Source organism: Lontra canadensis, unplaced genomic scaffold (assembly GCF_010015895.1).
Source record: "Lontra canadensis isolate GAN:19392208 unplaced genomic scaffold, GSC_riverotter_1.0 scaffold27, whole genome shotgun sequence".
Classification (NCBI taxonomy): Eukaryota; Metazoa; Chordata; class Mammalia; order Carnivora; family Mustelidae; genus Lontra; species Lontra canadensis.
Window position 1 is genome coordinate 10571123 of NW_022631021.1, and position 22902 is coordinate 10594024.

Consider the following 22902-nt stretch of genomic DNA (forward strand, 5'->3'; position numbering starts at 1 on the left):
TGACAACTGAATTTTAAAAGAGGAAATTTATAACTCAAATTTAATTTCTTTTTAAGATTTATTTATCCATTTGATAGAGAGAGAGAGAGAGAGAGAGCACAAGCAGGGGGAGCAGCAGAGGAAGAAGCAGACTCTCTGCTGATCAGAGAACCCAATATGGGACTCAATCCCAGGATCCTGGGATCATGACCTGAGCTGAAACCAAGAGTCAAACCCTTAACCAACTGTGCCACCCAGGTGCCCCCAAATTTAATTTCTACATCATCTAGAATGGTCATTAAGAAATTGGACTTGGGACAACTAGGTGGTGCAGTTGGTTAAGGGTCTGACTCTTGGTTTTGGCTCAGGTTGTGATCTCAGTGTCCTGAGATCATGCTCCTCCTCCACTTTGTGCTCAGCGTGGTCTCCTTAAGTTTCTCTCTCCCTCTCCTTCCACCCCTCCCTGCTGTGCTCTCTCTCTCTCTCTCTAAGATAAATAAATCTTAGGGAAAAAAAGGAGATCGGACTTAACATAAATATTTGATATGAATTAACAAGTTAATTGCATCGTATAAAGACATAATCATTTAACAACATTTAATTGACAGTCAAGGTAAATTTTAAAAAGGTGGGATTTTGAATCTGACAAACCTGGATTTTAATCTAAGCCATGCCACTTACTGAATGAACTTGGACAATAACAAAACATAAAGCTACCATTTATTGAATGGCTTGTATATTCTTATATAGTCAACTCAATCTTCAATACTACTATGTTAATTTAAAGCTTCTCTATTAATTTATTTAAATGAATATATTTAATAAAATATATTCTTCCCTATATAAGAGTGAAGGGAATTAAAACCCATGTGGCCTTAAACTGTAGAATGAATAAGTAACATAACTGAGATCAAATGAGCATGTTTTTTGTTATACAATTTACCTTCTTTATAGAATTTAATTTTTGTTGTGATGATTACAGGGTTTTTGAAGATTTTATTTACTTATTTTGAGAGAGAGAGTGACGCGTGAGTAGTGAGGTTGGGAGAGGTGTAGAGGCAGAAGGAGAGAGAAAATCTCAAGCAAATTCTGTGCTGAGAGGGACTTGAGCTAAAAATCAAGTGTTGAAGGCTTAACCTACTGAGCTACCCAGGCACCCCTGTAGTTTTTATTATTAATCAATTACTGGAGTGATTTAAGCAGAGAAATCCCTCAATGTCTTTTTTTTTTAATTGGGTCAATATTAAATCTCAAAAGTTTTGTTTCATTTTGTTTTGTTGTTTTTCGCTTTGTCTTGTTTTTTGGGTGTTTGTTGTTTGTGTGTGTGTGTGTGTGTGTGTGTGTGTGTGTGTGTCTTTTTTTGTTTGTTTGTTTTGTTTTGTTTTGCCTCAGGGAGTAATGATGTCTTCCAGACAGAATTAATTCCATTTGCCCCTACCCCCTTCATACCAGTGTGAATGATGAAAGAGAAGTCAGTTACCACACAACTTTTATTTATCATCCTTTCATTATTCCATTTTACATTTCCTTTTCCTTCTTTGCCTTCTAAACTCCCACATTTCTGCAGAAGTTGGGTGAAGTGTCATTCTGAGTTTAATTGTTTACATGACAGAATTTTCTAGAATATCTTGTGTATCTGGGAGTTCCCACCTCCTGGATTAGAGAAACATGATTTGTCACCAACAGGTGCATTATAGGTTATATTTATATGAAAATATTACATGAACATTATATTTAAATCATTTTTATTCTTATTTTATAGATGGTGTTTTTAAAGTGTTTTTGTAAGTCTAATCAAGAGGAATACTTATGTCTGAAGAAAATCAAAACCATCCATAAAAGTAGGGTCTTGATTATTGCTACATTTCAGTTTTGTTGAAGCTTGGTGTAAAGAGAACATACAAAAGACTGCAGTAAATTGCTGGTTTCATTATGTAACAAAACCAAAACATTTCAGAAGCACATAATTCTATATTCCAGGATAAGATGCAGCATATCTTCACCATGTTTTTTCTGGCCTTGTTTCACAAAGAAAGTGCCTCAATGGTGGCAACACAGTCCTTCCAAAAACCAGCTTAAAGTTATCTATATAATTAAGTAACTTAGGAAAAACTTCACTAACAATGTATGTTTTTATGTTTAAAGGGATATTTAAACCAGTTGAACTCTACTGTTGATCAAAATCTACTGTCACAAATCCATTTGCATTTTGGGATTTGAAGAAAAACCAGTTCCCAGGATCCTTGAACAACATCTCTGCTTGGAAATTTTCAGCAATACTCAAATCCATTTTGCACCAGTTCTTTATGACACTTTCATGACAGACTACAAAGTACAATTGCCCAAAATGATTAACAAATCAATTATGCTTCTGAGCCTAGTGGTTCTTCATAGCACATTTATAAATGGAAAAACAACATGTAAATGGCAATTTGTGAAAGAATGGCATAAACAGCCATTATTATATGTGGTGAATTGGACACTAACAGAAAACATCTGCATGGACTTCTATAGAGATTGCTGGTTTGGGGATGTAAATACCAAAATGAATACTTCAGGCAATCAAGTTGTTCCCCATATTTGCCCTTTGCAAATTCAATTGGGGGACATCCTTGTAATTTCTTCTGAACCATCTCTTCAGTCTCCAGAAATAAATTTGATGAATGTTTCTGAAGCATCATTCATTGACTGTCTGCAAAACACCACAACTGAAGATCAGTTACTTTTTGGTTGCAAACTAAAAGGAATGCATACTGTGAATTCTCAGTGGCTGAGTGTTGGGACACATTATTTTGTCACAGTAATAGCAAGTGGTCCATCGCTTTGTCACCAGGGGCTACAACTAAATGTGACAGTGAAAGAACAGTTCTGCCAGGAATCTCTGAGTTCAGAATTTTGCTCTGGGCATGGCAAATGTCTTACTGAAGTTTGGAGCAAGACATACAGCTGCCATTGCCAGCCTTCATTTTCTGGAAAATATTGCCAAGAACTTGATGCATGTTCTTATAAGCCATGTGAAAATAATGGCATTTGCATTAATAAAAGAGGAAAATGGAATACACAAGTATATGAATGTATCTGTCACCAGCCATTTACAGGTAAGATTATTAAAAAAAATAAATAAATAACACAATTCAGGTTGCCTGGGTGGCTCATTCGGTTAAGTGTCTTCCTTTTGCTAGGACTCGATCCCAGGACACTGGGATCGAGTCCCACATTTGGCTCCTTGCTCAGCAGTGAGGCTGCTTCTCCCTCTGCTTGCTGCTCTCCTGCTTGTGCGCTCTCTGACAAATAAATAAATAAGGTCTTAACAAAAAATAACATAATCCTATTAAAATAGGAAAATAAACTGAGTTCATAAACTGTTACTTTCCAAAAAACAAACTACGTTTCCAAAAATTTTGTAGATCTTTTAGAATGGGCTAAATTTGGAATCTGGACCTAACAAAATTCCTATCAGGCATTCTCTAGAATAATTTTTTTTGCTTATTTAAATAAGAAGGTTTTTTTTAAAAAACATATGTTTTACCCTGAAATACCTATTTTCACATCTTTCTCAAAATTTACTCTTGCTGTTTCATATATTTAATATAAAATTATCAGAATAGTATTCATCATAGAATGAAATTTCCAAGCTTATGCTATTTATTTTAAATAGTTCTGGGTGATAATATAGAAATTAAGTGTGGACCTGAGTGGAGGAAGATAAAGAGGTATGTGGTTGTGAGGAAGGCATGAAGTTGCTTGTGAGCGAAGAGTAATGTTCTTTTGCATGAGGTGTGGTGGGAGGGCCAGAGGGAGAGCCAGAGAATCTTAAGCAGGTTCCACACCTAGTGCAGAGCCCAATGCAGGGCTCAGTCTCATGACACTGAGGTCGTGAACTGACACTGAGGTCATGAACTAACCTGAGCTGAAATCAAGAGTAGGTTGCTTAACTGATTGAACCACCAGGTGACGAAGAGCAGTGTTCTTAATGGATGTTGATGTGGCCCTATGAAGTGATTAATAGATAATAGTGGAAAGGAAGGAAAAAACATGATATATTTAATTAATAAACCTGGTTGTAATAAACTTAATCAGAGGCTATGATGAGGAAAGGTTGTAAAAAGACATTTGGTGAGTAGATGAAGCCGGTAACCTAAAAACAATGTAAACTATACTATCTGAGACTGAGTGAAGATTTAAGGGAAAATCAACTATCACTACTTGAAAATTTACTAGGGAATTGGGTCATCAGAGGACAATGAGGAGAAATGTTGAGAAATGTAGGGAAAATTTTAATCTATAGGAATTTATGAAAGGGAGACCTGGCATAGAGAGTTACAAAGATAATGGGCAAGACAAGGATGATCTAACAAAAGGAATTGCTTGATGCAGTTTGTAATGGTAGTATATGAAAACAACAAATTGGTACTACCTTTTGGTCAAGAGAGAGGAAAGAGAGTGAGCAGTAGATAAGATAAAACAGATGAGGCTCAGAGAAACAACTGTAAATTTTTTCAGGCAGACTTTAGGGGACTTCAATAAGGTTTTTCTTCCATGTGCCCTGGGAAAACTATACTAGGCCCTAGACTGTATAATAAAATATCTCAATAAAGCCTTGTGGACTCTAAAATTCCTTTCAGAGTAATTTTAGACTCTTTGATAGGGAAGTACTAAGACCATTTCAGAAATTAATTCCATCAGTATCCACTGAACATCTTCTGCCTAAAATTTCTCAAATTCTCATTTTACTCTTCCTGGCATTGGTGAACAAAAATATAAGTAACCACAACTCTTCCTGGAGTTTATCAGATAAATAAAATTAATACAGGTCAAGGGGTCTCTGGGATGCTGTCGGTTAAGTGTGTGCTTTCTGCTCAGAACATGATCCCAGGACCCTGGTATCTAGCCCCATGGCAGGCTCCCTGGTTGGTGGGGGATCTGCTTCTCCCTCTGCCCCTCCCCCTGCTCATGCTTTCTCTCTCTCTCTCACACTCTCTCTCAAATAAATAAATGAATAAAATCTTAAAAAAAATTTAAAACAGGTCATCAAAAAAGTGAAAACTTCCAAGTTGATGATTTGGGGTGAATGAAAAAGCAATTTAATTGAGAGATCTTAAAGCATACATTTTAGTTTGTCCAAAGTATTTTTTTTTAAGATTTTATTTATTTATTTGACAGACAGAGATCACAAGTAGGCAGAGAGACAGGCAGAGAGAGGGGGGAGGCAGGCTCCTCGCTGAGCAGAGAGCCTGATGCGGGGCTCAATCCCAGGAGCCTGGAATCATGACCTGAGCTGAAGGCAGAGGCTTAACCCACTGAGCCACCCAGGCGCCCCGTGTCCAAAGTATTTTAAACAATATTTGGCCAGAAAGTTTCTACCATCTGTCAGAATATTAATTGGCATATATGTAATCATATATCATAGAATGCTATTTCAATAATTTTATCTTAGTTGCATAAAGGTGTTTATTTCTACCCAATGTTTATTTGTTTATTTATTAGAAACACAATCTTAGATAATTTAAATCATTAATGTTAAAAACCATAATACTGAGCATATAACATAATGCCACTTTATTAGAATTGCTTCAATTTTAAATCTAAGATGACACAGAAATATGTAGAATTACCAAATAAACTGAGAATATTAACTGTATTAGTTTGTTAGTGATGCTATAACAAAGTACCATAGTTTGAGTGGCTTCAACATCAAAAATTTATTTTCTCACATTTTAGAGGCTAAATGTTAGAGATCAAAGTATCATGTAAGCAGGATTGGTTTCTTCTGAGGCCTCATTCCTTGGTTTGTAGATACCCATGTTCTTCCTGTGTTTTCCTACTGTACATGTCTGTATGTCCAAAATTTTTCTTCTTATGAGGATATCAGTCACATTAGATTAGGACCCATCTTATTGACCTCATTTAATCTGTATTACCTCTCTAAAAAAGATCCTGTTTCCAAATATAGTCACACTATGAGCTCCTGGAAGTTAGGACATGAATTTCAAAAATGAATTTTCAAATATGAATTTCAAATATGAATTTTGAGGGCTCACAATTTAGCCCATTACACTAAGATTGAAATAGTGTATGACCTATTGAACATTCTATTATAAATTTAGCTTTTGTACATGGAAATATTTGGCATTTAATTATATTTACTTAAATTTTTATTGTGTTGGGGTTGTTTGGAGATAAATAAGAAGCATTCTGTAGTATTGAGGCAGGGCTGTCAGTCTATAAAAGAATTTGAAAGGTTTCAATGATAATGGCAAAAATTGTTTATGAGTCAAATTAAGAATTCAACTAAAATAAAATGGTGGCTGGCCTATTGCTGAATGATGGGCAGCTGATTTATAATAATGTGTCCATTTGCCATGCCCTAGAATTTTCTAGGCATATTCCTCTACAAAGGATATTATGAACTGATTAACTGCACAAAAAAGGATGCTATGAAAGGTTATGGTATGTGGTATTGTAGGTCCACAATAGTTTGTATTAGTGATATTTGGAAACTTGACATAATAGGGTAAGAAAATGTACAGTTTAGAAGTTGGTGCATAACTTCTGAGAATCCAGAATTTTTCTCCTTCTCCCCCCTGTAATTTCAGATTTTATTTTATTATTTTATTTTATTTTACTGTGGAAAAAAACATTTAATATGATATCTACCTTCTTATTAAATTTTTAAGTGTACAACATAAAATTGTTGACAGTAAACACAATGCTGTATAGCAGATCTCTAGAGTTTATTCAGCTTGCTTGACTAAACCTTTATGTCCTAGTTTCTCTTCAGATGTTGTCAATTTTTCACATTTTCCCCTTTTGAATTATCACTTTGGCCAGGTGATAGGACTAAGACACAATATACTTATGAATATGTCACTTTGTAAATTACTACTGCAGGGCTACCACTGTGTGTTGAAGAACTGATATATACATATATTAATATTATCTACTGTCAAAACATGATTAACAAATTCAAATTATGAAAATCAACTAAAGCTCAAATATCAACAACCAGAAAAATATTTGAATACAATAGTGTGGGTCAGAGGATGGAAAAACTTATTGAGGATGTCAAGCTTATTGAAATTAATTTTTGTTTCAATTTAAATACATCATCATTGAGTTTTTTTTTCCTTAAGATTTAACTATTTTTTTATTTATTTAGAGCACTGGAGCAGAAGGAATGGCAGAGGGGATGGGAGGGAATTTCAAGCAGCCTCTGTGCTGATCACAGGCCTAATGCAGAGCTCAATTCTGTGACCCTGAGATCACGACCGGAGCCAAAATCAAGAGTGGGTCACTTAACAGACAGCATCCAGATGCTCCTTATTTCTTAATTAGAGTTATATTTTCACAAAATTTTGACCATCATTATTAAAGAATTTGGTAAAAATTAATGACCATAGTTAAGTATATACAATGTAATTGTTTTTAATCTAATTGAAAAATTGATTTTCTTTCATTTAAACAGGCATAAATTGTTCAGAAATTATTGACCAAGGTCAACCATATATCTGTTTCCATGGGAATTGCAGCAATATTACTATATATAATTTCATCTGTGAATGTGATGAACCATTTTCAGGTAAAAAAATATACATATGTATGTATATATTTCTATATATACGCATACAAATCATATTAATTTTTGTCTTATTTGCTTCAAATTAAATTTGAAATGTTTTATTAATTACTGAAAAATGTAATTTTAAAGGTTCTATACTTTGAATATGTTTTAGGGATATGTTTAATCAGTTTGGTTAGCAATTAAATGATCCTGCTAAATATTCCATAATATAAGATGAGTTTTGGACACCAGTTGACAAGTTTTTCACCATGATAAAATATATTTTGTTCTTAAGTTCTTAAAATATTTTTAGCTATGGTGCACATAATTTACATAATTTTGCACATTTTGCACATACTTTGCATAATTATATCTAACTTATTTCCTTATGTAACATGTCATTACAGGCAAATCCCCTTTTCTGAAGAGGAAAAATTTTTTATTTCTTCTCAAATGAACTTAAAAATGGGGAATGAAATCACTATTTAAGGCAATACTTTCTTAACTATTGATTTAATGTTTAAATAATGAAAATACGTTTAAACCATTTCAGTTGCAACTTTAAACTCTTCTACAGTTTCCCATTTTCTGGGAAATATAACTCATTATCAGTATATCTGTCCCTCTTCAGAAGGTCTTTAAGCAATGCTGTCTCCAGCCACAATTAGAAGACACCTACAGACTCCTTTGGTGGGAGTAAAACAAAAATATGCATGTCTTCCAAATTACAGAGAATGGTAATACCTCCTAGTGTTTCTCTTGCATGTCCTTCTACCTAATTCCACAGAGGGAGATTTGAAATTTTGGTAGAATACATGAACCACTGTCCCATAGTAAGAAGGGTTGGTGGCAATGCAGACAAAAAGGGGTCCAATAACTGTCTTCAAAAAAACTTTTTTCAGGTCTTTCATCCCTTAAGTCTTCTCTTTCACTGAGAGAGGTCATGAATTGAAAGATTTATACAGTATTTTACTGTATGCTGCATATGTATGAAAACCATATAATTTATCTTCCAAACCATGACATTTTTGAGGAAAAAAGGTAGCTAAAAAGTTATCTAATATTTGAAATATTCATTTATTGACCAGCAAATTGGCTTAATTAAATAGCCAGACACATAAAATAGTCCTATTCAAAAATTACTTTTAATAAAATTATTTTCAAAGAAGAGAATTATAACTTGATCTTCAATCTCTAAAAATCAAAGGAAATTGTAAAACATCCTTTTTATTGATTATCTGAACACTACAAAACAATATAAGCAGAAACTGTGTTTAACCATATTTATGTTGCTAATATTTTTATATATTTTATATATTTTTATTTATGTTGCTAATAATATATGTTGCTAATATTTTTCTGAAGAATGAATATTTTTTAATGTGGTCTTATTATTTTAATTTTTTATAAAGTTATACCCTATTCAAAGTTGCATTTATTGTTTTCTTTAAAGACTTTATTTATTTGCGAGATTGAGAGGATGAAAGTGGGTAGGGTCAGAGGGAGAAGCAGAATCTCTGCTGAGCAGGGAGCCTGATGTGGGACTTGATCACAGGACTCCAGAACCATGACCTGTGCCGAAGGCAGTCTCAAACAACTGAGCCACCCAGATGCCCCAAAGTTACATGTATGATTAATAAATTTGAAATTGTTAATGCCTTCAGTTAACTCCTAACTATCGTATCTTAACTAAGGACATTTTCACTGAACTGTTGAGATTCCTGTTAATCTCAAAAGAAATCTGCTAAATGGAATGTAGTTTTAATTCAATTTTTTGTATAAAATACATTAGTCATTTTTTTCCATAGGAGACATATTTATATTATGTTCAGTCTTATTTTCATTGACAAACATTTTCTAAGAAAATCCTCATGAAATAATCTTCACATATGATTCTTTTGAGTATTTGGCTAATCTTAGGTGCTGCAAAGTTGTAGGGCCTCTCAATTTATTTCCATTATGTTCTGGTACATAAATTTATCCATAAAATATAGGATCCTCCTCAAATATTGCTTCCCACAAGTCCAGTTATTCCAGAGCACATAGTATTTATAATACTATACACTTTTGAACTTATTGAATATGTTCAGTGTCTCTGTTGTGTTATGTAGAAATACATTTTAATATCTTTTTAAAAATGACTACTGACTAGAACTCTCAAAAAGTGATTTTTTGTGTGCTTAATTCATTAAGTTGTTTGATTAAATTATTGGTACTGGTTTTAAACAAAACAGACCAAAATTTAGAGAATTCTTTCATTACAATGTCATTGAGACATTGAATTTAATTTCAATCACTCCTCAGAAGTTAAATCCAAATGTTAATGGATGGCAGCAAAAGAAAGAACATTCTGCCATGTTACATGTTTTTCTTCCTCCTATCAGCTCTGTCAAAAAAAAAAAATGTTGTCCCATGACTCTTTAAAGTTATTTGTAAAATTTGCAACTATATATTCCATTTCAATTATGTGAATATCACTAGTTTGGATTGAAATATGAATTATGTGTGCACTACACTAGATTCCAAGTATATTTCTTTTCCCTCCTTTTCTCAACTTAATTCCATCCTCTTCTCAACTTAATCAAAACAATGTATATATCATGATATACTTAAATAAAATTTTGTTTATAATTTCAACACAAGAACAAATAACTTCATCTTTAGGACAACTTAACTGAATTTTCCAAAAGCATTCCTAATATCATCAGATATCTTTCATTCAGCAGAATAAACTTGCAAAACCTTATTTTAATTCAATTAATTGGTTGGAAAAATCAGACCATTATTGAAATTAAATGGTGATTTATTTAAAGCTTCTAATATTACTAATATCAAGCAACTAGCATTTTAACTGAGTGTGAATTTATTGTGTTAATTCATCTGACACATTTATATAATTATCATTTTACTTGTATATGTACAGAGAAACTTGTAATAGAAAATGAAGGAAATCATTTTGGGACAGTCACTTGATGTAAATAAAAAGACATGCTTCCCAGAGTAGTCTATAAGAATACCTTCTGCATCTGCACTTAATTCATCATTGGCAGGCAGTCTTCTAAGAAAGTTACTAACGTTTAAAATAGATGCTGATGGTTCTTCAACTTATGTGTATCTTCTGGTTTTCATATAGTCAATAATATCGGTAATATTCTGTGGTGGATCAATAACACTGACATAGTATAGGGGCAAACTGCATATTCATTATCAACTTTCTGGGTAAACACAAATTTGAAACATTTAAATTAAAAAACATAAATTGCTTTTTATCTTTTTGTACTTTAATTGTTTATTACAAAATAAGAAATGAACATCAGCACAAAACAAAATGTGTAAATAATAGTATATTTATGCCAGGGACTTGTAAACTTCTTTTCTGTGAAGGATCAGATAGTAAATATTTTAGATTTTCTGAGCCATGTGATCGCTATTGTAATAACTCAATTCTGCTATTGTAGTGTTAAAGGAACCATAGACAATATGTAAGTGAGTGAATTTGGTTTGTTTCAATTAAACTTTATTTAGAAAAATAGGTAGAAGGTTGTATTTGGCTTACAGTTATAGTTTATCAACCCCCAATTTATACCATACCTGTAACTAATGGTATAACCAAACTTCTATACCAAGAACATATAGATGACTCTCTATACACCTATCACATAACTGCTTGGCCTCTGTTTGTTTAATATAAAAACACAGACATTAACTCATAATTTCCTGTGGTTCCCACTGACCCAACTTACTTGCAATTAGGAAGTTTGTGCTCCTAGGGCAGCATTATCATATCCTTTTCCTCCTATCTACTGAAATAAGGAATCAGTTATTTGTGGTTTCTTGGGTCTTCAAAATCCTGCAAGCTGTCCTTAAGTGAGAGATATAATATTCTTTGCATCTGGAAAGGACTTGGAAAAGAGAAGTAGGTTATCATTTGTTAACATGCTAATTTATCCTCATGTTACATAATATATTGCCTATGTATTTCTACCACTCTGAGAAAGGACTGTGGCAGAATTTGAAGTACAAAGTGTAGACTTATCAAACACAACCCTGTTTATTTTAATGAAAGTATGAATAACGGTACTTAGAAATCCAGTACAGATGGCAGTTTGGCAATTGGGGAAAACGGGTATCTTAGCAATATTCTGTCTTACACTCCATGAAAATAAACTGCTACTATCAAGGGCAAACGAGGTTGATAACTCTATTAGAAGATCTAGTAACTGGGGTGCCTAGATGGCTCAGTCATTAAGCATCTGCCTTTGGCTCAGGTCATGATCCCAAAGTCCTGGGATTGAGCCTCACATCGAGCCCCATATCAGGCCCCACATCAAGCCCCACATTAAGTTCCCTGCTCAGCGGGAAGCCTGCTTCTCCCTCTCCCATACCCCCTGCTTGTGTTCCTTCTCTCACTGTGTCTCTCTCTGTCAAATAAATAAATAAAATCTTAAAAAAAAATTTAGTAAATATTATAGATTGGGTAATTTTCTGGTACCTATTTATTGCATTATTCTTTGACCTAAAACCATAGCCAAAAATGTGTAGGAAACAACACATTTTTAAAGCTTATGAAGTACATATGTATGTGTGTATGTATATATGTATGTATGTACTATCAATCTTCAATCAATTTAAATCAAAACTGCAAAGAAATAAGGTGTAGAGTACACCAATCTTATTTTAATATTAGTTATCCTTTAGAAAAACGCATACTCCCAAATTTTAAGACACCTCAAATTTTATGAAAGAATATGAATAAGAATAGTTAACTGTGAGGTCAGACTGCAATATCAGACATTATAAAAGTAGAATTAATAAAAGTCCAATAAAAACCATGAAATTATATTATTTATTGTACTTCTAAACTTGAAATGTTATAAAATATTTATGTATCTATTATAAGTGATTTGCTCTAATTTTATAACTTTGTAATGTTTATTGAAAAAAAATTACTGTATCTTTTTGAACTATTCAGAGAACCATTTAAATTCTAATTCTATAGATGGTCAGTTTCTGACTTACTTTCATAGTGTCAAAATATGAGTTTGATATAAAAACAAGTGATTGTCAGAATATAAACTTTTTGGTCTTAGTTTAGAACTAATTTATAACTAGAAAAAAGTAATTTTAGTTTCAAGATTCAAGAAAGTTTATTTGCCAGGCAAGCTAGGATCTCTGTACCCAAGATGAATGATTTAAAGAAACCATGGCATAGTATTGGAGGAATCATCTATTTTTTAGAATGTGATAACCTCAGATAACAGGAGGTCTGATCTGTGTAGTGACAGATACTCTTAAGACATTTTGTTAGTAGTTTAAATCAGAAGGCGGGCAGAATATTTTCCAATACAAAGTAGGTTTCTCCATTTTCAAACTCCCTATCAAGAGGTAGAATTTATGGAAAATAGTATTTTGTTCATGGAAAAGGAAAGCTAACAGGAGGTAAATCAGATACAACCTTTTTTTTCATTTTTAATAATTGAATGTTAATCCTATTTGAAACAGTTCTGATAAAGGTTGGAAAATTAATCTGTCAGTTTGACCTTTGTTCTAACCCCCTGCTATGTAGAGAATTGAACTAGTCCTTATTCTCATAGCATAATTTGTTAAATTTTATGAATAGTCATATTACATGAGCTGATTGGCGCTCTACCTGTACACTCAACTCTGAGGCTTAGAATTCATAAAATTTGGAGTTAAAATTATGGCAAATATTTACACAAATTAATCTAACATATTTAATGATATACATAATTTTTTAGATATTGACTAGGAAAGAGTTCATGTACTATACTCTGGATAATTATTATTTTTACAATGTCAAACTTCATTCTGTGGTATTTTCTTGATTCTCTATTCACTGTGATCATTATCAGCATTGATGGTGACCTGTAGTTCTAAACACAGCATAATCCATGGTAACATAACACTAAAAAGCGAAGGTTCTGTATCTGATAACTAACATGAATCTTCCTTTGCTACTTACCCTACTGTCCTGATAAAGAACTGAAGCTCACATTGCATTGTTTAATAGCCTTCCTTCTATTGTGATAATCCTCCTTTCATTGACAGAACAATGAATCTAAGTGTTCTCCATTACACTGTAAATTATCTGGAGATGATTTATGTGTCCACTCAACATCTAGTATGTATTATCTACTTTATAAGTAGTGATTATTGATAATTACAGGATCTCAGGATGATCATGAAATTTTTATGTCTTATATTAATAAGAGCATAAATTGATTATAAATGAGAGGACTTGAGTACTCAATAAAGTATATAATGTGGTTAAAGTTATAAAACATATATGTTGTGACATTTCAAAGACCTCTTCATTACTATTGAATAAATAGAACAGCTAATTACTATTTATCAAGGGACTTTCTTTTTACCAGAAAACAAGTCCACAAAATAATTAATCTCATCTCTATTTAACCTTTTGAGAAAACGGTGGAAATAGAATTATAACCTGGGTGGTCTTACTCCAAGGACATTATTGTCTTATGCCAGTATGTAATGTTGCTTCTCTGGTCTGTTCAGTGAAAAGTTAATTAAATACTTAACAGTGAGGCAGTGTCAGTATATATTGTATAGACCCATAAGATCCTACAGCTCTTGAGAACCAATAAGACTTACTTGCTTTGCCATTTTTAAGTTGTCTTTCTTGATTGATTTGGATTTAATTTATTCATTTTTTTCTTTTAATATAGAGACAATTCATTGACTCAATAATACTGTCTTCTGGCCTTCATTATTTCTCATATGAATTCAGTTATCATTTGCATTATTGTTCTCTATGAATATGTCATTTTTTTCTTTGACTTAGTAATTTTATGTTTTGGTCATTGACTGTACCCTGCATAGCAGTGATTTTCTTTGTACTCATCCTACGTAAAGATTACCAAACTTCTCAGATTTGAAAGCTAATGTTTTTTTACTCTGTTTGAAAGGTTTTAGACCATTATTTTAAATTAATTTTCACTGCCAAAATTTCTCCTTTTCTTCTACAATTACACATATGGTAGACACCTTATTTTCTTACTGGTCACTCTGACACTATTCATTTTAGTTCAATCATTTTTCTCCCTGTATTTTTTCTCCAAATTAATTTCTGTTGATTCTGTTTGTTTTGTTTACCTGCGCTTTCTAATTCTGTCTGATTTTGTTCACTCTTCAAGGATTTGGTATAGTTTGTGTGTGTTTAATATTTTTAAAATCAAGATATAATTGACATATAACATTATATTAGTTTCAGATGTACAACATAATGATTTGTTATTTGTATATATTGTTAAAGCTCACCACAATAAGTCTAGTTAACTTCCATCACCATACACGGGTACATTTTTTTTTCTTCTGAAGAGAATTTGTGTGATTTAATAGAGTTTTATAGTTTTCTGTGAGGAAGTTCATCTGAGAAAAGCTATTCACAGTAGTGAAAAGTAACACAATCACCATTGTCGATATTTCTCTTGTGCACTCTCTTGTTTTGTTTTGTTTTGGTCTTTTTTTTTTTTTTTTTTTTTTTTTTTTAATCTCTAGAACTGTCCTCTGTTTACGTTTAAACAAGTAACTTTGCAGGGACCCTAAGCAGGGACCTCCAGGTAGATAGGTGTCATTTTGATCATCAAGTATATATAACTAGGGGCACCTGGGTGGCTCAGTGGGTTAAGCCTCTGCCTTCGGCTCAGGTCATGATCTCAGGGTCCTGGGATCTAGCCCTGCATCAGGCCCTCTGCTCAGCAGGGAGCCTGCTTCCCCCTCTCTCTCCGCCTGCCTCTCTGCCTACTTGTGATCTCTCTCTCTTTCTCTGTGTCAAATAAATAAATATAATCTTTAAAAAACGTATATATAATTAGGCATAAAGATCAATTTTTTGCAAAACAATACTGACTTCCCTTGATGTATGGTGGTTAAAATTTTTAAAGGTTTTATTTATTTATTAGAGAGACAGAGAGAGCATATAAGCACAAGCAAGGGGAGGGGCAGAGGGAGAAGCAGACTCACTGCTGAGCAGGGAGCCCAACGAGGGACTGGCTCCCAGACCTGAGCCAAAGGCAGACGCTTAACCAACTGAGCCACCCAAGCACCTGATGGTAAATATTTTTAGATTAAATTCACAAATATATATGAGGGAGCTTTGGTAAAGGGAGTGCTGTCGAGAAGGTGAACTTCTAAAGAAAGACAATTGAGTAGCTATAAATATAATGTAAAAAATATATTATGTCCTGCCCAAATACTTTTACCGGGTACAACCAACTTAATTTTCTAAATATATCTTTTTAAATTTTATATATATATGTATATGTATATATATATACATATATATATATATTTAAAGATTTTATTTATTTATTTGACAGAAATCACTAGTAGACAGAGAGGCAGGCAGAGAGAGAGGGGGAAACAGGATCCCTACTGAGCAGAGAGCCCGATGCAGGGCTCCATCCCAGGACCCTGAGATCATGACCTGAGCTGAAGGCAGAGGCTTAACCCACTGAGCCACCCAGGTCCCCATAAATGATATATTTTTATATATTTCTTTCTCAAAAGATTCTAATCACTTTCCTTTTGCATATATTACATGGTAAAAAGATGGAATTGAGAGTTAGATAAGTTCGGTTATTAGATTCTATAAGAATGATATATGGATTTTAGTCATGTAATTTTTATTACATCGTATATGAGATGAAGGAAATGTAATATTCCTTCTGCTCTCACTGTGTAGAATAAAAGAGATAAGAAACACAGCATAGATGTGGTTAATATAGATTGCCATTGGAGTTAGGCAGACTTGTGTTTCAAGACCATCTCTACAATTTCCTAGCTTTCTGATCTTTAGAATATTATTTAAGCATTCTAAATTTTAAATTTCTGATCTATAAAATTATGAGAATTGAAATACCAATCTCTTGTTTTTTTCTGAAGACTAATGAAACAGTTCATGTAAAGTACTTGGTAAAATGACAGACACACAGTAAGTATTCAATTAATTTTAGCTGTTGCTACTTTTGCTATTATTTGACATAACTCGTCATTCAAAGCTTATTTCTTCTGTTTTACTAATACAGTCAAACCTGTTCTTTTTTTTCCCTAGCCTTTGAGTATTTATACAACTGTCTTCTGTCTACTTTTATTAATCTACTTCTAAACCAATCATCTTCTGCAATCAAACAGTTCTAGTGATTGTCCTATAAATAAATCATAAACATTCACATTTCCCCTGCTATTGCCCATATTTTTTTTACCTTTTCTAGAATGAAGTTCCCTTTCTTTTCCTTTGCTTCCCCAAAATTCACTCCTTTACTCCTTCTCCTGATTTACAAAGTCCTTGACAGCAAGGTCTGCAATCCAGTCAAATTTACAGCCTCATCTTGCAGCACATTTAAGGTATTGAATAAATGTTTCATAATCAAGAAAGTAAGAAACAGGAGGCTATTCTTAATCTTAAAGGAATTCAGAGTATTATTATTCTCTTCTGACAGACATACTTTAGAATAGATATGGAGCAAACTTTTTTTCAATCTGGAGTCACAAGTTTATATTTGAATATTATACATTCTGGTTGTCATAGATGGAAAGAAAAGGATCACAGTTTTTGCTATGTATTTTATTAGGACACTGGAAAGAATATTAAAACAAATATACCATCTCTTAAAAATGAAAGGTATAGTCTTGCTGTGCATCACCATGTGGATAATGTGACTATCTGCCTATCTTTGACTCATAATGTGTTCAGTTTTTATACCAACTATGAAAATTGTGGGATTGCATTGTTGTAAAAGTGAAAAAAGTATAAAAGCCACTTTTTAGCCTTGTAATATTGAATGTACTAGTGCCTCCCTTTGTAGAATGTTGAACTGACTCTCAATAGTGACAGATGTTCTATACATTGCAATAAGACTGCTTATATAGTTGTGAATATTTTTCACTTCTGATTTGTCAGTTCCAGTGATTTAAAAACCACTTGATGCCTGCTTGAAAATGACTGATGCCTTTTTCTATATTAAGTATTTTCTGCTGGTGTAGTGTAAGTCTTTTAATGAGTTCTTGAATTCTGTTGATGTCTGCATGTTTTAATTCTTTGTTCAAGTAAACAGGTGTGACAATTTATAGAATTCCATACAGAAACTCTCTAATTACTCCATCTTGGGACTTTGAAATGTGTTTTATGGGGAAAAGCCATAAACTTATTTTTTAGATACAGGAACATTTTTTAACATATGGCTTCAACTTGTATTTAGTGAAAAAACTTGAAAATAAAAATCTACAAAGTTGAACTTACAGAATGTTTTATCCTATAAGTAATTTTGTTATTCTGTTTTATCTGTTGATACTCAGTGATATTTCACTTTTATATGCTAGCTATGAAATTCCAATACAAGAATTACTAACATATCATTATAAAATCCCTTTCAATATATATGATCATGCTTGGTTTCTTTAATTTGTTGATTTTATTATAGTAATCAAAAATTCCAATTTTTATAACCTTCTTCATTACAATCAAGTGTTTCTTAACATCTTTATTAACGGCATATATATTCAGGAGCACTTTTATAAATGGCTCCCAAAATGAGCATTTCCTGATTTAAGACAAATATTTGCAAGTGATTAATACATATTGGTACCAAATTGTGCTGCAATTCAGTGGTATTCTTATTAAGCTGGAGTAATTTTAAGAATAATATAAAGTAAGAAATTAAATTAAGATGTACATTTTAATGAGATATCAATTGAGTAAGTTTGGAAAGAAAATATTTTTCTGTCACTGATGCATTAGATTTGATTCCATTGGTATCAGTGTCTACCTACTAAGACAGATTCATTTGGATGACTATACCTGATATGATGGCATTGGGCAGAAAATTTTTGTCTACCTTTCAAAATTCTTCTGATTTAAGAATTAATTTGACATGAGAAAGATCAACAGGAAAAAGAGAGAAAAGTTTAATTATGTGGAGGAGGCCCAATAATGAAATTTAGATTTGAGGAAATGATCAAGGCAGGCAGTTTTTATACTTTCGAGATAAAGAGACAATAAATCTGTGAGAAATTGCAGAACAAAGAAAACTTATGTTTGGGAGCGTCAGTTAATAAGGAATTCTAAACAGAATTTGGGCTGAGGTGGTAAATTAGCAAAGGGTAGTTTATCAAAGGTAGTTTATATGGCCTTTTTGGCTCTGAATTTCCTATCTCTGATGGTAAGATTTTCTTATTATATCCTGGTATAGGGAAGGTACATTTCACATGGGAGATTTATTTCTTCTGTATTAGAGATAAAGGGAGATCAGAGTGTTTTTCTTTCCCTAGCTGTTTCTTAAGTAATTTTTAAATTCAAAATGCTCGATATGCCAAGTACATTTTGAGGAGTTCTGTCCTTGTCTCTACACTGGATATATCTGAACTTAGATCTGTTAAGGAACTCTTTTCATAGAGTTTATTCTGTTTTCTAACAGAATCTAAATAGTATGCATCATGGCAGAGGAGCCCACTAATTGGTATTTAAGGACTGAGGTTTCACTTCAGCTGCAGTGTTATAAGGAACTAGAGTTTCTTTAATGCCTTCAAGACTGCTTTTATGAACCAAATGCTCTTACAAGATAACAATTATAATATCTTTCCCCTGAAAATTGTTCCATAATCATTATTACTCATGTAATAGTCATTATATTTGTATAATGAAGAATTTCATTTGATATGGTAAGAACTACAGAACAAACAATTTTAGCTTACTGAATTCATATAATAATTTCTATGATAATTCTTTTATTATTGTCTTCTGAGCCTAGGTCACAATATTTGAATACATTAAAGTACTATATGAAAAGATGATAACTGGGAGGTGTGTGTGTGGCAGGAGAACTTCAATTTATGAATGAGTCTAAACTTTAGGTAAGGTAAAACAACATATATCATGTAACTTTACTTTCAAACACCAGTAAAATTCAGATTAAATCTGAGATGTTACTTTCAGAATAGTGCTTTATTCTTTTCAGCATTTGCTTATAGAAAATTCAATGTTTTGCTATATATTACTAATTGAATATAAAATTATTTTCAAGTAAACATTTTTTACTTCTAAAAGCATTTTGACACAATATATTTAAATTTAACCTTCTATAATCTTGAGTTTTCAAAGGTTTATTTTAGAACTCTGAAACATCTTTAATGAGTAAACTCATTACTCCAATGCGTATATATGAAGAACAATGGTAGAAAGATTGAATATGACTATTATTAACTAGTTGGTAGTTTGTTTTTGTGACAAAAACCCAAGAACATATAACTATATTTGCCTAGTATTTTGAAGTTTGTACTGTATTTCCCTATGCAGATGACATTCAGTCGTGGTATCTACCCTATAAGGAAAGAAATACAATGATAATTAAGTACTTGATATATATCACACTGTTAGTAGACAGAGGAGGTTACTTCTTCCAAGACAGACATTGTTACTTCTCAGCAACATTTGTTCTGAACGTTGTATCAGCACTTCAGTATGGAAACAAACAAACAAACAGACAAACAAAAAACTGACTTTTATCAACAGCTTTAACTTCCTGGTTTTCTAGTCTGTAATCACACACATATTTACTTCCCTATGCCTTTGATCTTTATTCTCATCCTCAGCCAAAAAACGTCTCTTTCTCTGTGCTTTGTTTTGTTTTGTTTTAAAGATTTTATTTATTTATTTGACAGAGAGAGACACAGCGAGAGATGGAACATAAGCAGGGAGAGTGAGTGGGAGAGGGAGAAGCAGGCTTCCCGCCAAGCAGAGAGCCCAATGTGGGGCTCTACCCCAGGAACCCCGGATCATAACCAGAGCCGAAGGCAGACACCCAATGACTGAACCACCCATGTGCCCCATCCCTGTTTTGTTTTGTTTTGTTTTTTGTTTTGTTTCAGATTCTCAGGAACCCTTTATTTTTCCTTTGTCACTACTAGCTTTCAAACTCTTTCAACACTTTTAATTCTTATCTTACATCTTCAGCTACCTCACAAACATTTTACTGGTTTTTTATTATTTTGTAACAAACTAATCCTAAACTTAGCGGCTTAAACTGATAACAACATTTATTTCTGCTCATGAATCAGCAATTTGCTTTTTATCTTTGCTTTGATAATTGCTGTTAGGAGTGGCTCAAAGGCTGGATACCAGAATCATCTGAAAATTGTTTATAATATTCACCTAGAACTTCACAGTTCTGGCAGGTGATTGGATCTTGACAGAAATGTTAGCTGGTGCTCTGGGATGGAATATTTACATGTACCCTCTGTGCATGACATTAGCTTTCATAACATGGTACCAGAATTCCATAACCAGTATCTGGAGAGAAGAATGAGCTGTATCACCTTTTATGACCTAATCTCGAAGTGACATAAAATAATTCTTTCTACACTCTTTGTTGAATATGTTATAAAGTCCTCTTAGGTTGAAGGGTAGAGCAAAGCTTCTGCAGACCATATTTAGTTGGAAATATTGCTGCAGCCATATGTGATAGTCTAGCATAGAATACTTCCTTTTTTCTCTTTCATATTGTGAAATCTAAGTGATTCTCTGCCTTCCTCTTCTTCTGTAGCTTATTATAGCAGAAGTTACTCATTCTGCCATGTAACTCATATATGTCATGTGGCCATTATTGCTTCCTCTTAGCTAACAATTGCACTTACCAAACTATTGTTTTAGTCATATCTTTCAAAATCTTCTTTGAGCTTCATGCCACCTCATATCAGATTTGCTGCTCCTTTCAGCATTGTCATTTACTGTCTTCTTGGTTCCTCATCATTAACTGATGGATCCAACACCTGGCTTATAATCCTTTTTTTCCATTGCAAAATTATCATCACTAATTTAAAATCTCACTTCAAATTCTTTATCTCAACTCCTCTGAATATCACATTTTACTGTAGGAACTCACATCCACAAAGATGCCAAGAACCTCATCATTATCTTGAAATACTGAGTTTTCCTTCTAATTCTCTCACTTTCCAAATCAATCAACATTTCATTTTTGGAGCCCAAATCAATTTTTTTTTTCTCCTGAGGAGACAATTTGTTTTGATAGGAAAATGGGTTTTTTGAGTTCAAGGACTTCGGTATGATCCCATATCTGCTATTTATTGATCTTTACCAAGACACTTAATTAACTTTTCTGAAGCTAAGTTTTTTCATGTGCAATAGTTGAGGGGGGGGGAAAGCATTATTTTGAAGTGTGACTTAGATCTTGTATATAAGGTAAATACTATTTTACACTGTGTAAGATGCACTAGATTATTATTAGTTTCCTCTTGCAAAAATTTTTATCCTTCTATAATTAATCAAAACTTACTTGTTACACTTCCATCATACCTTATGATGCGTATAGTTATGTTTGGATTGTTCAGATCTTGCATTTTCTCTGTTCTTTTAACAGTTACTGACCACAGGTGGTAGAAATCCCAACATTTTTTATGGCTTTACATATATATCTGTAGTCTTCACACTCAGGAGTACCCTCAACTTCGATCTGTCATCTGCTCAAGGTGCTTAAATAGGGGCTTCCCTGATTGTCTACTACTACTTTTCCAAAATCTCAAATTTTTGTTGTTGTTGTTTGACCACTTTTCTCTTAAGCTTCCCCTCATCTTATCTCCATGCAGCAGATACTTCTTATCTGCTACACAGAAAGGACATATTAAGTATGATATCTATCAACTTTTATCTATTATTTATCAGTTTATTTTAACCATATAAATCCCTCACTTCCTTCCCTCTAGTTTCATTTACTTTGATGAGAATAACACTCTGACCTGAATCTGCCCTTGCCCACAATCTAATATAATATATTCACTTAGCCTACTTGGGCTTATTATTTGATATATATTTTATTTCTAAGGAAACTGCACTTAATTCAATTATCTTACTTGATGGGATAGACTACTCATGAGAAGGAATTGTTTTATTTGACCTCCTTGCTATTGCTTATCAGAATATAGCCTAAGGCCCTTAGGAGTTTGGATACAGGAAATTTATTTTAATTTTTAGGCACACAGGAGAAGAAATACCAGATAAAAGCACATTAGTGAGAGAGTATAAAGCATAGGAGAGATGCTATTATGAAAGACAGTGTTTACAACACTGATTTTGGAATTAAGTAGAAAAAATATTAAATTTTGAGTGAAAAATGACTAAATGAATCAATCACTTAATAAGATGGAGTGCTTGCTCACAAGGTACTGAAATAAAGTCCTTAGGGTTTGACTTATTCTGTCAATTTTGTCTATAACTGAAATCATATTTTTATACAAATAATATTATATATATTTCTGTTAATGTGCCCCATGATTAAGTTAAGTGCTCTAAAGAATTTTAAATAATT

General features: G+C 32.8%; 1 protein-coding gene across 1 annotated transcript in view; it reads left to right on the forward strand.

Moving 5' to 3' along the window:
* Nucleotides 1-2326: 2326 nt before the first annotated feature.
* Nucleotides 2327-22902, forward strand: part of EYS (eyes shut homolog) — a 1652140-nt gene continuing 1631564 nt past the window's right edge. The window contains 2 exon segments of the mRNA XM_032864581.1: nt 2327-3077; nt 7445-7558. Of these exon segments, the coding sequence (XP_032720472.1) occupies nt 2327-3077; nt 7445-7558 (865 nt within the window).